At 39.6% G+C, this 16,856-nt stretch overlaps 1 protein-coding gene across 1 annotated transcript in view; it reads right to left on the bottom strand.

Annotated features, from left to right (window-relative positions):
- Positions 1 to 10,675: 10,675 nt before the first annotated feature.
- Positions 10,676 to 16,856, bottom strand: part of atxn7l1 (ataxin 7-like 1) — a 32,314-nt gene continuing 26,133 nt past the window's right edge. Inside the window, exons 6-8 of the mRNA XM_010790051.1 lie at positions 15,113 to 15,550; positions 13,374 to 13,614; positions 10,676 to 11,951 (exon numbers count right to left, since the gene is read on the bottom strand). Coding sequence (XP_010788353.1) covers positions 11,934 to 11,951; positions 13,374 to 13,614; positions 15,113 to 15,550 — 697 coding nt within the window. The 3' untranslated portion in view covers positions 10,676 to 11,933. The remainder of the gene's footprint in view (positions 11,952 to 13,373; positions 13,615 to 15,112; positions 15,551 to 16,856) is intronic.

The raw sequence follows: 16,856 nt of genomic DNA, 5'->3' as shown, positions 1-16,856 counted from the left end.
CTGCTGCTCCTCACTGAGAAGAAGAGCATGTCGTGAATATACTATATTACATGGGCCAAGGGTGGTAGCCTCCATTGTTCTGTGTGTCAAAATGAAAGACAGCCCACACACCTCATAAATAAAAAAAAAATCATCAAACCGTGGGGTCTTATTCATTCAACACGTTAATGTTGTATCGATGTATATAGAGATGTACATCAGCAAAATATTCTCCTTCGGGACTCCTGCAACAACACCACGCCGTCATCTGATTCTGATTGCCAGAAGACATCTATCAAAGATGTTCTTTGAGAAGACGATCACTACGTGACCAAAAAGTTTCAAAACCGTTTACTCATCTTCGGTATTCTTTTTTTGGCGTGAGAATAGTTTGGGCAGTGGAGAGCGTGAGCATTGAGAGTGAAAGCGTGGTCACACGCCAGATGAGTGAAGAGTTGGCAACCCTGTACTACAAGCTAAAATTATGATGATTAATTAGGGGCCAGCTGGTTAATATATCTGTAAAAATGTGTCTAGCCTGGAGTTTGTCCCGTTATAAAAGGTAATAATGTTCATATCAAAAACATTCTACAATACATAAATAGAATACATGAAATAAAGCTAATTGTTGAAGTAAAACTGACTGTATAAAAGGCTGTGGTCAAACATAGTGTATTAAACCTTTTAATGCATTAGTTAGGCCTATTTAGTAAATGCTTTGTTACCATATTTTCACAACTCTTTTTATATTTAAAACATTTCATTCACTAGTTTCATATAAATAATGTCAGGAGTATACAAGATCAAGGTTATCTTATGGTCAGCCGGAGTCCCTACATGCTAAATAAGAAAAATGTATACTTTTTTATGTTGAGTGATAGAGGCTACTTTAACCAAAGTAAAAAAGCCTGGGTGCATACTCTGTATCATAGATGAGAACACAAAATAAGTATGACTAATGGGCGATAGTAGTTTGTTTTTTAGGGAATCATAGAGGTATATCACATATCTGAAGTGTCGGGACATTGTTGGACTGTGAAAAAGATATTTTAGCTGCCAACAACAGAATTACCAAAGACCATTTTCTACGGGATATTTCTTGTGTAAGGGAGTTTACACCATAAAATACAATTGTACTTTTATTCTTTATTCAGGTCTCCCTTGAAAAATAGATCAATTATCTCATGGGACCTGTTAAATAATATTTTATAATTATAATTATATCTATATATATATATCACATTACTATTTCAATTGTTCATGGAATACTTGAATGTGTCTTCAACTAACTTGTACGAGCAGTCATTGGTTTTGGTACATGTTATTCTTATAAAGCATGTTGGTAAGTACTATTCAGAATTCTGATCTATCTTATTAGTCCCCATCTATAGTGAAATGTGCAGGATCTCCTGCATTTTCCTCATCCCAGTGTTAGGAGCACGTGATGTCATGTCTATTCAGTCGGCGGCGTCGGGGAGCAGTGTAGGGACAGACCTTGATCAGGGGCACGTCGGTAGTCTCTTGGTCGTCCGAGACTCCGAACCGGTAACCTTCCGGTTCCCGAAGGCCGGAGTCCCTATGGGACTTTGGGGAGGCCCCAACCCACTCGACCCACCAAAAAAAAAAAAAAATTTAAATAATTTTTTAATTTGCTCCTTTTGATTCTTCCACAGGAGAAAAGTGGGCCAAAAGTTTTGTTAAGCTTAAATTTGGGCCTGAGGAATCCCAGATGTGTTTGTTTTTTTTTTTATTTAACCACAGTGTTTGGGCGCAAAAAGAGTTTGGGGCTATTTAGGAACTGGTTTTTAAGGTAAACAAAAAAGCTTTTTTATGTGCTCTGGGCTTTGCTCCCTCGCAGGCTTGGGAATTATGCCACATGTTTTTTGAAAACTTGGAGCATTTTTTTGAATTTTCCCCTGCAATTTTCAAATTTTTTACAAAAAAAAAAGGCCCTTCGGGATTTAGATGGAAAATTGTTAACTTTTTTTGGATCCTTGTCAATTGTGAATATAGTGGGTTGTTCCAAAAATTTTGTTCCGGGCCCCCCCCTGGTAAAATTTATGTTGTTATGGAAAATGCCCTTTTTTTGTTTCTGTTGTTTTATTGGTTTGTAAAAACCAAATGGGGGGCATCTGGCAAAAGTCGTCTCCCCTTTGAAAAAAAAAGGGAGGATTGGTTGGATTCATTTCCAAATGGGATTTTTTTTACCTGGTTTTAAATTTTCAAGGCTACCAAAACCAAAACAAAAACCCAAAATTGAACAGCAAAATAGTCATGGAGAAAAGTTGAAGTTAAAAAAAGAACGTTTCAGAGGTCTGGAGCCTTCAAAAAAAAAAGGGCCCCAGGTCAGATGTGGTACTTTGCCTCCTGTGCGATGGAAAACGAAAAAGAGAAGTATCGAAAGTACCCATGTGAGAAAATGAAAAGCACTCTTTGTTCTTTTTGCCATGATATCACAATCTAACGAACAGGGCCTTTCTCTCTCGGTCTACACATTCTGTGAATGCCTTGATTTGTTTTCTACACTTCTGGGCAAAAACGTTTCACATAGCTCAGTTGTGAAGTGTTGTAGCTGTTAATATCTAAGGAGATGGTTGTGTTCATATTTGCTTTGACTTTTATTTAATATGTGCAGGTTTTTTTCTCTTATTTAGCTGTTCATTAGGGAGGCGTGTGGCGCAGTGGATAGAGCCTTGGTGTTGGGATCAGGGGTCACAGGTTCAAACCCCACTGCAGTCAGCATGTCGTTGTGTCCCTGAGACACTTCACCCCAAATTCTTCCTGTGGGGATTGTCCACAGTGTTGAGTATGTCAACACTGTGGACAAAAGTGTCTAGCATGTTATGTAATTATGTTTTCACTCCTGTTAAGTAGCCATGTGTTGTGTCCATGTGTGCCACACTGTCTCCTCTAACAGAGTTACAACATAGTTTATTAACACAATCAATAAAGTACAATAGGCTTCTTAAAGTAAAATGTATAATAAGCTAGATACTGTAGGTCTAAAATTAGGCCGGCTTTGAGCATGAAGAATTAGTATAACTAATGCCAATAGTAGATGGCACTTATGCATAGTTGTTGGAAGATGTTTACCACACTTCATGCCGTAATGGATCCAAAAATATAGATATATATATATAACTCACCGTGCTTTACAAAATACAACAAAATGAACATACGACACAGTCACAAAAAGCAAATAGGCAGTGATGCTAAAATAGGAATAATAGAAAAAACAGACTATTAAGATTATCATACTGGCTTTTGAATGGTAATTGTTAAGTTTATATTTAGTGTTATACCACTTTTATAGTATGCTATTTATTTTGTAAGCTCAATTCTATGGGCTTACCAACAGTGATTCAGGATTCCTCAACATCTTTGGCAGCATCTTCCCTTATATCCAGAGTCTAACCCTACCTGGCAAATCATTTTATGGGGAAAATTACAAAAACTAATTCTAAATCAAAGTGAAACCTCAAGGTTGGAGGTTGAATTAGAGCATATGAGTATATTTAAAAAGAGAAAAGAAAAGAAAGCCCACTTAAAGCTAAACTGCTATCCTATTCAACCAGAACAGATTTAGATTTGGACACATGGTGAACAAATTGATTGCACATGTTGTAAAAGATCCTTTTAGTGCTATTCATAAAGAAACAAATCATTTGCCCAGGTTAGGCAGCACTCAATGTGTTCAATGATACAAAAATGCTCTACATATCCTCAATTCATCCTAAGATCTTAAATCAATCTAAGAAAAACACTCTACTCATTGAATGCAAAGTGGGGGAACTTAAGAAGTTCTATAAGTTATAATCCCTGGCAGCTCTTTCCTTTGGGCTCACAACAAAAGGTGCCCACCACTATCGGCCATACACAATTAACTAAAGCACCAGCATTATTCCATTATCATAAGAATGCTGTTTGCAATGGGGGGAGAAACTCCTCGGCATTCATGGACGTTGCCCGAATAGAGCCGAGAGCTTTTATCTTCTCAATTACATGCAAGCTGCATTCATCACAGAACCTAGTGGCGTGTTTGGACACTTTTTTTCGTGCATGACAAATAATTTGTTTATGCCAGTCATTTAAAATAGCCTGTTTATGATTACAAGTGTTTGGAGGGGTGATGCCAGAGATTAGAGTACGGCTCGATTCCAGTGGGATAGTAAAACTCAAACAAGATGAACAGATTAGACAGAAAAAAGCATTTCCCCATCCTTGGCTGCGATTATGAATTCAGCGGACGACCTGGGCAGTAATTGTTCCCCCCCCCCTGAGGTTAACATCGTTTGTGCTGCATTGCATTTATTTTTGAGTGCTTCTGATGTGAAAGTGGAGATAACTGACCACAAGGTGTCAATGTTGTCAGGTTTGTGTTTTGATGTCATTGCAGCCCATTAATGTAAAATGTGAAAGCAGCGGGTAGGAAATGCCTGCTGGATGTCATGCTCAAATAAATCTAATTGGATGTAGCGATTTGTCTGGAGAGCAGTAATAGATGGCAGTGGAGCCATCTGCACATGTAACCACAGCCTCTGCATCAGAGCCAAAGCAATCCATGCACAGGCCTCTGTAAAACGTCCTTGAACTGCCCAGTGTAATAGTAACAGGACGAATAGCATACTTTGTGTTTTAAGCTTTCCACTTAGAAGAAAATGGTGTTTGGAAAAGGCAGAAGTGGCTGTGCAGAACGGTAATCAGAAAAACAAATTATGCAGCAGCTCCTTTTGTGGGAAAACACTCAAAACTCCAGGCTTAGATGCAAATGTTGGGTCAAAATGTGAGGCTGCAGACTCTGACCGCGAAGTGTTGTGAATGTTGGCCATTTTTTATTTTATTTTAACATGGATTTTTCCTGCCGTCAATAAGGTTGTTTGTCTGTCTGACCTTTGTCACATGCCGTCTCCTTTTAACAGATAATAGAATTACCAACGATATGGGCTTTAACTCACGTGAACAACAGGAAGCCATGGACAATTTGATCAATATCAAACAATTGCTTATACAGTTTGGCAGCACTTATGGCGATAATTGGTAAAGCACGTGTTTTTTGTACTTCCCTAATATCCAAATCATGTAACCACTTGCGATTTTTCCAGAGGATGTTGCCACAGTTCATAATACTGCAGTGAGCCAATCACCACCCGAACTCTGGCAGTAAATAAAAACGAACAATAAGAAAAAGTAGGGATAAAACCGACAGTTCTTTTGTCGTTAAATAAATGCATGATTTATATTTGTCTGACCTTTTTTTTATTTCGATTCACATGTAAAGATTGAAGAAAATCACAGGAGAGCATGAAAGGTCATCAATTAGCAAATATCTGGATAACTGCTGGCTGTGTCCTGTCATTCTGTTAAATGTCAGAAAAGAAAAACATAGCAGGAAAGGCAGAGGTGATGTCTCACTGACAACAGAGACAACATAACAACAGTGCTATAAGGCACTTTATGTCAAATGGCACCACTGAAGAACATTTTGGCTTCCTTTGTATTCCCCTTACAGTACAGCATCATGAAATAGTTTGAAGGCCCCAAAAATGATCTCACCATCTTCCTGGCAGGTCAAAGGTTGGGGTCAGGTCTTGGATTCAACTTCATGCTGGAAGACGTTGAAAATATTCCTGACGTCTGTGAAGAAAATACTATTTGTAACTTATAAACTAGTAGGTAATAAGCAGCTGAGGTCCCACTACAGTACCAAGAGGGACCCCTCAAAGAAACATTTATTTGCACTAGGGCTGCACCGTATATCGTGTCGTGACGATAATCGCGATATGCGCATGCGCGATATTCACATCGCAGGACGTGCAATGTTTTAAATTGTTCCTTTTAAATTTTTTTTTAGGACTTGCGATATTAAGTAGGCAAATTAACTCAAACACTTCATGTTACAATTATTGTTCTGCCTGCTACAAAAGGATAACTTGCGAGCCTCTTGTCAGGGGTACTTGAGTGAGTGACATGCAGGCTCTGCATGCACAGCAAACCACCAATCACAATCAAATCTCCAAAGCAAACGGACCCGGTGATCAAAGGTAAAAACATTGAATAAAGTCATTTCATGTGTTTCTCCAGGGCAGTTCGGCGCTGCTAACNGAGCTAGCTCAGCTTGTTGCTCTGATAACTTAAGATCCAGACGTCCGTTACTAAAATCCTTCATCCGGTTAAATATAGTTAAAAAATACCAATTGTTTAGCATTAAAGTTCAAGAAAGGATGGTTTGCGGGAAAAAAAACAGTCTTTTCTTCAATTCCTGTATGTTTTCATATCGCAATATATATCGCAGGGAGGGGAAAAAATCGCAATGTCAGTTTTTTCCCGATATCGTGCAGCCCTAATTTGCACTTAATTATGTGGTGCACAAAATGGGTATTTGTTTTGTTTGTTTCATTTCCTTGTCAACATGGGGAGTTTTCTAGTTACAGCATCAGTAGGATATCTCCTTCCCTATTCATCAAAACATGTTCTGGTTAGTACACTCCATATTGTTTTAGTTATATCTTAGTTTACTGTGTGGTGTGTCCAACACTGGTTAGGAACAATGGAAAGCTTTAAAAAGGTCCTTATGGTAAGGATAAGGGTTTGTTGTATTGCATTAATCAGTTGATTAGTTTCTAGATGAATTGGTCAAGAAAATAGTGAAATATGTCCATTTTTTATACCATGTCTCTTAATGCTTTGTTTTGTTAGTATAAGACCCAAATATATTTAGTTTCATATAAAAAGTATTACACTTCACCAGATACGTTTTCTTTTGGTTAGTTGATGATTTATACACTAATCGATTTAGTCTCATACTAATGTTTGGCAGGTATATTTTTTTACAATTTGTTCATTATCTTATTCAGTGCGCCTGCAAAGTTCATGGCAGGTTGATGGGAATGCAAAAATAAATAGACATTTTGAAAACAGGGATGGTGCTACATGAAACATCACGGATCCCTGTACCAAAGGAAATGACATCTTCTTCAGCCAATAGATGTTGAGATGTTTCAGAGCTGATCCACGATGCTGGGGAACAAATGGTGGCAGAAAATGTGGAATAATGACAAAACCTGTTGTCGGATAAGCAGACAGGGCTCAGCATTCTTCAGTGTTTCTGCATCTGGAAACATTTTTAAACCCAAAATACACACAATTGAAGCTGCTCTGACGAACACAGAATACTTTTTTTGCTCTAGTCCAACAACACAAACATGTCATGTGATACATCACTGATCATGAGTTCCTTACAGAGAAAACACATTGTATCCCTCCGATGTCAACATCCATATCTATCTAAAATATCACGATTTCCTAATGTTCTCCGATGGAAAGCATGTGGGAAATTCTTTTAACTAGCGTATACGTTGCTGAGTTTTGGCCTTAAATGTGTTAGTGACATCCCAGTAAGTTTGACCTTCAACCAACACAATCCAACTAATTCATACTTGAGTCAAAGTGGACCAACTTTGAGGAAATCCCCTCTAGTGGGACTTTCCTTCCAGTTCAAAAGCTTGGATTACAAAAAACAACATCCACTTTCAATCATTTAATAAAAGCTTGGATATAAGAACATTTTGTATACAGCAAGTGTTGTTGTATGGTGGGAAATTCTTTTTTTTGGTATCCAACTGCAGTCAGAGTGAATAACTCTAACAAGGCATGTTTGGATCAGACACAACAAACAATGGTGTGCTGGTTAACTCACCCACAAAACACTCTATCTTCTTTCACTGCAGTTGCCAGAAAAAACACTTTTACAAATATATATATAGATTTGTTTTCAATATCTCAAACATGTATATAAATAGACGTTGATTAAATCTGGGCGTTATGACAAAGTGCAAAAAAAGGAAGGGGGAGGCTTTAAAAGAAACTGTTATACCTCCATAAAGTTCAAAATATACAACTGCTCTGAAATCTACTGAAAACTCTGTCTTAATTTTAGCTGCAACAGTGACTGGAACTTCCTATTTGTATTACTATAAACAGTAGGTCAGCTTTGATCCATAAAAAAAACTCACTAAATTCCACACTTAACCATGGTTTTATCCTTTAAACAAACAAACAAACGTTATACTAGTACATATGTTGGTATGTATATCAGAGAAAATGATTATTGTAATTGTAGGCATGTTAAAGGGATAGTTCGGATATTTTGAAGTGGTTTTATATGAGGTGTTGCCATGGCAGTAGAAGGACATATTTAAGCCAGCTTTAGGGAGAGTCAACGTAAAAAAAAAAAAATCCATATAGTTGAAGTGTTCTCTATATATTATTCAGACCTTTCTTAAGGGGAACTCGAGTCGTAATCTACGCTCTCTGCAAAGACACCAGGCTACATGGACACATTTTTTACCACTTCCTTGATTTCGTACGTGTAATTGAGTGACTCGGGTGATACGGAGTCACCCTTTAAAACACAGAGAGATAACACCTTCAGCCCCCCGCAGGAAAAGTCTGTCTCACAGCAAGGGGAAGTAATGAAAAGATCCACAATTGGTCATACACTTAAATTAAAATATACTTTTTTTAGTGGGACTATCTTTTGGATGGCTTACATATGCTGCCATTCTTTCCATGGCAGAACATTGTTTTTCTCTTGATTCTTCTTCTGTCCTCTTCTACAAACACTCACTTTGGATAAAAACCTCATACAACCCCACTTCAAATCATCAGAACTCTCCCTTTCACAAATTAACTGTACATTGCGAGCTCCTCGATAAACCATGTGTGTGTAGATTAGAACAATCGCCATGAATGAAATCAAAATGCTCTCAGTTACGCCACCATTATCAGCTATACAAGATGAAGACAGGATACATTTTTAGACACATTGTGGCTTCCATCATACCAAGAAAAGAGAAACCCTCATGTTTCAGGGATTTCTCTATAGCTATACACACGGGTGCACATAACTGGTACGCATGCGCGGCAACAATCTGAAATGCGTACCGTCACTTGTGTCACAAAGCGCATTTGCGAACCGACGTACTTGTGAAGCTTTTCCAGAAGGCGGTTAGATCACCGGACGACAGAGTCGGTCTCCGTGTGCACAGACAGGACTGCTGTTAACGCCGGTCTGTACAACGGAATTGTGCCAAAACTACGCCAACCGGCTGCGGAGCGAGACTCCTCCCCCTTCACTGGAGAACTGCGCTAAAACAGCTTATCACAGAGTACTCCACTAGTCCCCCCCGTCGACTTTCCTGAAGTACTCCACTAGCACGCACACCCCGCCCCCCGTTGACGTTCGCGATACAGAGGGCTTCATCAAATAACTTTGAGTGGAGCCAGAAGTTGGAGTACCAAACACTGACTCCAGGTACTCATCTGAGTGGCTCACTGTGAAAGTTATGTGCACCCCTGGCTATACACCTACTTAAAGTGAAAACCTCTTAATATAATCATATGTTAGCATCTTTGGACTTAAAGTTGTGGTAGTGAGCTCCTTTGGAAAATGTTTCGTACACCTAATGCTGAATGTGTGTTTGTTTAAAATACATGTAAGGAAGCCTTTCTGAAAGGTAACTGAAAGCATTTTGACCTGAACCAATCGATCCTGGAAGATTAAGATGGTTTCAAAGTGTAATAACTATTGTTTTGAACATTGGAAGATTTATGAGAAAGGGTGGAACCACAGGCTAACATGAATGCTGGGTCCTTTATATGAAAATACTAACCAAAGCCTGGTGTCACAAAATCAACATTTGCTCATTAGCATGTGTCAGATACAGATTTATGGAAATAAAAAGAGCAACCGAGTAAACGTCATCTCCTGATAGAGGCTGTGGCTGTCCAATATTAAGATTGCATACTTCTTTTATGCAGGTTTGAATGTGTTAACACTACTGAAGTGACCACCTTGGCAGGCGTACTTTGTGGAGCGGGCTGTTGATGGATCTTTGGGTAAATGGAGGGGCTGTTAAATGCTAATTAAAACAAAAAGTGAAAAATGTGCAGGCATGGCAAAACAACTCCTTATAAAATAGGAAAATTAAATTAAATTGTCAATCAGACTTTGCAAAGTTGCAGTATGGCTGACATCTGTGAATTACTGTATCAAAAACAGTGGACTTTTTACAGTAGACTCTCCCAAGTCAAATTTGTTTGAATTGATACATTTTTTGTCTAATATTTTCGCCTATTATTGTGAAAAAGCCTCAGTTATTAGAACATACTGAATAAAAATACTTACATTTGGAAGGACAGACACAGCCCACACAGTTAAAGTCCATATTTAGCCGTTTGATTATTAATTCATATTCATTTAAAAAACGTGCTAATTAACAAACTCTTCAATATTTTGAGAAACCAGGCTGATCATTATCAATATCATTAAACACATATGTAGTTGGAGGAAAACATACTCTTTGTGTAACAGGGACAGTTATGTCTTATTTGTATATAATATATTATGCAAATATGTCTATATAATTACACAAAATCTGTGTTTATTCTTGTTTCATCTTGTGTTAATACCTGACGCAGTAGGACTCACATCAGTATGTGGAACTATAATTTTAGCGTGTACCCCTACGTTCCTTATGTATGTGACACTGTTCCCCTTTTTTTCGCGGGGTTCATGCATCGTTCTCCCCTTTTGATACTGATCTCTGTGGGAGAGGTAGGCGGCTCTTCAGCCAGAAGCAATTTCCGTGTTTTAGTGTCGACCGAGATGTCCGACTCTCCTGAACGCAGCCTTGGAGTAATGGTCGGTGGGTGTTCAGCTGTAAACACAGTTTTCATTTAAAACCTTAAAAAGGTGAATCTAAAACATGTCCGGAGTCTCCTGGGATGTGTCTGTGGACGTGCAGGAGGCTTCAACTGCCCGCTCACAGGGGCACGTTAAAGAGAGTACTGACTGGAGAAATGTTTTCTTTCTGTCGCTGTTTCGTCAGGAGTGAAAATAAATGTACATCCTGAATGAAGCTACACGTCTGGGTCGTCGTCTTTCTACACAACACAACGCAGAGTCAGACACAGCCGGTTACATTTGTATGGCTCATATTCTGTAAAAGGGGACGATAATTAATAAATATAAAAATAATAAACAGATATGTACACATTTTCCACAATATGAACTATCATAATACTTTCAACATTTCTTCAAAATGCCATAGAAATTATTCTTTGTTTTTCCCGTAGCTCGGCACCTCGAGGGCGAGTTAGAAAACAAACATAACTTAAGAACGATAAATTATTGTACAAAAAAAAAATAGATTCCAACACCGTAGGCTTCATTCCTTTTTTTGGATGCAAGTCCTGACACACAGACAGGAGTTTGTGTTTCTTGCAAAACGAGAACGAAGACGAAATCAATCGGATCTCATCCTAGATCTCTTCCTATATTGAAATACAGTGTCGCTTCCTTCCCTTGTGTTCAGGTCCGTGGTGGAGATAATGGAGGAAGGGAGAGAGGGGCAGTAAGAGCACTTTGAGCACAGCAATGCTGGGAGGAATGGGGGAGATAGGGGGGTGAGGAAAGAGAGAGAATTTCAGGGATGTTGACAGAGATGTTCGATGTATCGAGTGGCGGAAATAAAAGCGTTAAGGTGGCATAGATGACCGCTGAGGCCTACAGTAATCGTGTCAGTAGGTCCTTCAGCTTTAACCCGAAAAACAATCACTTACCTTGTCAGCTGAGTAAGAAAAAAAAGTCTCCCCAGAACGTGTACAGTGTGTAAATTCTGTCTGAAAATTCCCTTTCCATTTTTGGATTCCACTGTATTTTTCTGAATGCATGTCAGAGTGATCCATGTTTTTAAAAAAAGGTGGATAGGTGAAAGTGAACGGCCGGCAAACACTGCTGCGTCCCGGTGAGTGAACTGAGCTGTGATTGGATGAATGGGGGTGACATCACCGGTCTGATTGGTGCCGTCAGGGGAAGAGTGGTGAGGTCAAAGGTCACAAACGGTGGTGGTCTGCACAGCTGCCCAACGTTCAGTCCGGGGAGCAGGTTTCTGTCAGTGATGCATGTTGGCCTGCGGGGAGGGGACAGAGACCCATTTGTTATTGTTCAAAGGTGGCTTTAATGCGTGTAAAGCAACTTCTCACACCTTTGAAACTACACATAAAACTTAAAAAACACATTTGACTTGCCTTCAAACTGGCTCTCTTAACAGAACTGTGCATTATGCAACTATTGATATTAGGGCTGCCCATCTTTTTTTTAATATTTATTATCATGTATACCACAAATACAATTGTTTGGGATCACGTGTTAATTTGTCTAATGGTCCCATGAACTCATAAGTCAGTTAGAAAAAAAAAAAAACTCAAAATATTTTTGATATATTTTGACGAATTAGCTTTCATTTCATTTCAAACCTTTATTTAACCAGATTGGTCCCATTGAGATCATAGATCTGTTTTTCAAGGGGGACCTGCAGCTTTGTTGTTCAAAGGTGGATTTAATGTGAAAATACACTTAGAACTTTAAAAAACACATTTTACTAGCCTTTAAACTGGCTTTCTTAACGGACCTGTGCATTTTTGTATAATATATATATATATTAGCCCCGCTCTCTTTAACTCCAGTCGACTTGTTGCTGCTTTCCTCCGTGGTGAAGCGATCAGGGGTTAAGTGCTGCCGGAGCGCGCCCGCACTTCACAAATTGCAGTCCAAATGCCGCAGTTTTTGCGTGGCTGTGTCTTTAGTTGAAAGCCCAGTGGCGATCTGCTCATCTCTCATCGGAAATAATATGCTACACAAGGGCGGACTGGCCACCTGTGTGTTCTGGGGAATCACAGAACGGACGATCGTCATTATTATTATACCGTTTAAACCAATTATTTAAATTTGTTTAAACGGTATCTGACAGGGGTGCACACACTGCTTCCCCGCCCTCCTGTTGACAGTTCACGAGCGCGCCCGCCCCCCCCAATTATTTTTAAAATGGCACTTCATATTAAAAAGCCGACCCCTGTTGTAGATCAATATCTGTATCGTCTATGTAACGGTGCTGTAAATATAGACTCTCCATTGTCTCCAATACAAATCAGAACAGCCCATTTTTTAAATACCATCATACATACAACAAATACAATAGTTTGGGGTCACATGTTAACTTGTCTAATGGTCCCATGACTTCCAAAAAGAGTCATCAAAAAAAACAGAGAGAGAGAGGGAGAGAGAAAAATACATCCCTGATTGTGACTAAATGTGCTCTTTTGCTTTCAGAATTGACATTTTTTATATACTTTTTTTCCTAGACTGCGGACAGTTTAACAAACGCTAAGATTCTATGTTTGCAGCTGTTAATTTCTTTGTTCTGTTTATTGTAGATCAACATCTGTATCGTCTATGTAACGGTGCTGTAAATATAGACTCTCCAATACAATTCAGAGCCGCTCACACCACCTTCCTCTCTTAATGGTGTCAAATATAGATGTCCGCCCCCTACCTGTCTCGGGGACTCGGGCCCTGAGGCCAGAATTCCCACGCTGTCGCTCCCAAAGAGGCTCTCCATCCCCCCCGGTCTGCTCAGCTTGCTGGCCTTTGCTTTGAAGGAGCTGGGACTCCTCCTCTTCCTGCCCTCTGCTCCCCCGACATAAGGCAAGGGTCCGGAGGGGGGAGCAGGAGGGTGAGGGGGGGCGGAGGGTGACTCCCTGCTGGGGGAGTCGGGTACACTGCCTAGTTCACCACTGGAGACCAGTGAAAAAAAAAAGACCAGTGGGGAAACTGCCATTAATCAAATCTGCTGTAAAACCATCACAGCACGTTTTATATCATATATAGATATTTTAATATGAAAACTAAACACCTGTCGACACACAGCTGACACGTGTTTACACAGAGCTTTCCTTTGAATAAAACACCCTCATGGGCTTCCATACATACGGTTGGATTATGTAATTATATATAATTCACTTATTTGTATATATTGTCTTCATGTGGTCCCTTGAGGATTTAAATGTAACTTAAACCCGTAATTCTCTGCTAACTGAAATGTAAATTGTTTTCACTTTGGGAGTTTGATAGGCAGGTCAAGCATAATGGAAAATGCCTTCTATTGTGTATAGAGAGGCGAAGTCCCTCCCTTTCCGGGGGACCTCCATGGGATCTTATTTCGGAAAAAGTATGTATTGAAGTCAATGGAGAGAGAAACTTTATCTTTCGATCCCTTTTGAATTGTGCCACGAATTACACATATGATGTTTGTCAATTGAAAAGATAATTTTGCAAGTCAAAAAAATCCAAATGTGTTGTAAAAATGTGAAGTTACACTTTTTTTTGTGTGAAACCGCTCAATGAACTACATCTCCCGTCTCGCACCACACACCAAGACGGCCGTCACGTTGGCACATTTCACTTCTTTCTTTCAGAAAGAGGCGGAAAGTATTAAAAGAGGTGAAAATCACTCCAAGTCTGGGCACGTTGAGAGCTGTACACACACACAAGGGGAGTTGGTCGGTTCCCTAAGAGCCAGCATGCGGGACCGGGATTCTGGGATTTGTAGTCTTTCTAGTTGTTATTTTTCATAGTCTTATATTTCTACAGTTTTACGACAAACTGTGACTTTTTTGACATGGAAATTATCTTTTAAATTGACAAACATCATATGTGTAATTCGTGGTACAATTGAAACGGGATCCAAAGATACGTTTTCTCTCCCCATTGACTTCAATACATCATTTTTCCGAAATAAGGTCCCATGGGGCGGAAGTAGACGGGCGTAACTTCACCTCTCTATATATTTATATTTTTCATTTGATATTAAACTCTATAGATATGTATCCTTCATGTACTGTATATATTGAATATTTTGCATATATATTTATGTTTACTGTTGTATTTGTATTCAATTGTATTTGCCTGTAATGTCTTATTTCGGCTGATGGGACGTAACAATGTCCCAAATTGGGATCAATAAAGTATATAATACATTCTTCCACTAATGTACATTTTCACAGATTTTGAAGTGACTGTTATTTTGTATATATTGATTGTTGTGCTTTTATTTATGTCTTAATGTGTGCACATGTATAAATGTGTCTCGTGACTGACATATTTTTATATATATATTTGTATTTTTGACTGTATTTCGATCTCTCTGTCTGTAAACACAAACTGAAAGATTGAGAATAAAGTTGAATTTGACTTGACTGATATCTTATGTCTTATGCCAAGTGTTGCACCCACCTGCTGTGTGAGTTGTAGCTTTCCGACCCGTCGTCTCTGGAGAGCCAGTCCTCCCCTCCGCTCCACATCCCCCCCCGACCGAGTCCCTTCTTCCTCCCAGCTGCAGACGCCCCTGAACTTTGTAACGTTGGATGATGGCTGCTGCCGTTCCTCCTCAGATTATCCACAGTGGGGAAAAAGGAGGAGGCGTTTTTCCTCCTCTTAGCTCCAGAGTCCTCCGTGTCTTTGGATGAGCGGGGGGGGGCTTTATGCGTGCCGTTACGGGCTCTGACGGGAGCGACTCGGAGGTTGAGCGCTCCGACTGTGGACGCAGACGGAGGGATGTGGGAGAGGGGAGGAAGAGGGACGGAGGAGGGAGACGGCTGTGAAGAGACGGGGGAGGTACCGGAGGAGGAGAGGGAGAGGAGGCTCTCAGGAGCGGGAGGCACCTTCCTGAAACTGGAGGAGGACACACCAATAAAGCTGAGCATTCACAACGTAAATAATAAGGTCATGAGACTTAGAGCCTAAAGCTTCATCAATGTGTGGGATTTTATTTAATGTTTGATTTCTGCTTTATGCATTTCCAAAGCTAATCACGCATCTTTGTATCATGATTCCTTTACAAACACATGCTTGTACACCTAGTAACTTTTTCCTTTTTGTATCTGTGTTGCTCTTTCTGATGCCCTTTAACTGGCTTTTTAAAATTTCATTTACAAAAAACAATGCTCAGCAGGGCTGCACGATATTGAAAAAAACTGACATTGCGATATTCTTTTCCCCTTCGATATATATTGCGTTTTTTTTAACTATATTTAACCGGATGAAGGATTTTAGTCACGGACGTCTGGATCTTAACTGGTTGACTCATCATACCTTAAGTCATGATCTAACATGTCATGATAATGCATGTTGCTTCCCCTCAAATAAGGGGGCTCATCTGTGAATGAAGAAGAGAAGAACCTTTTTGTATCCAAAATAGTTCCAGATGGCAGATGTTGCTTTTCTTTTTGGAAGTAAATCTTCATTCTCTCCGGTATTGTCCTCCTGTGCCTCGCTCATCTTTTACCGTTGTTTTGATGGTCTGCAAACTAGCGGGGCGGGGCCTGCTGTGATCTGATCAAGAATGATTGTGATTGGTGGCTTGCTGTGCATGCAGAGCCTGCATGTCACTCACTCAAGTACCCCTGACATGAGAGCCGCGCAAGTTTTCCTTTTGTAGCAAGCAGCAAAATAATTGTAACAGGAGGTGTTTGAGTTAATGTACTTACGGTACTTAATATCGCACGTCCTAAAAAAAAAAATGAAAAAAAAAAAATTTGAAAGCCTATCATCTCTATTGTAGAGATTCGAGAAGGATACAAATGAGAATGCAAATATATAGTAAAAAGAATAGTACACACCTGTTTATGGTTTAGCGCTACAGTGATATGATGTGTACGACTGCACGAACGAGCCAATAAATTCGAAATGAACCAAACCCTCCTATTGTTATTGTACAACTGTTGCTCACGAGATGACAATAACTGTTGCGAGACGCGCCCCAAAGCACGACTTACTCGGGTTTATATTTTGATTATAGCACATTTACCGATATAAAATATCTTGCCCATTCTTTTTTCTTGGTAAATTGTATACAAGAGCACGTGATCTCGCGCGACGTTGCCTAATATAGCACGGTACCGCTATTGGCGCGTATACGCGTACGCGTTCAGTAAGTTGTGAGGACCCTGCACGTTAAAATTGAGGCGATTGAAAAACA

The sequence above is a fragment of the Notothenia coriiceps genome, unplaced genomic scaffold, assembly GCF_000735185.1.
Source record: "Notothenia coriiceps isolate Sejong01 unplaced genomic scaffold, NC01 NC01_scaffold00033693, whole genome shotgun sequence".
NCBI classification, from domain to species: Eukaryota; Metazoa; Chordata; class Actinopteri; order Perciformes; family Nototheniidae; genus Notothenia; species Notothenia coriiceps.
The sequence above is the reverse complement of the archived record's forward strand: the minus strand, read 5'-3'. Positions and strand labels throughout refer to the sequence as shown.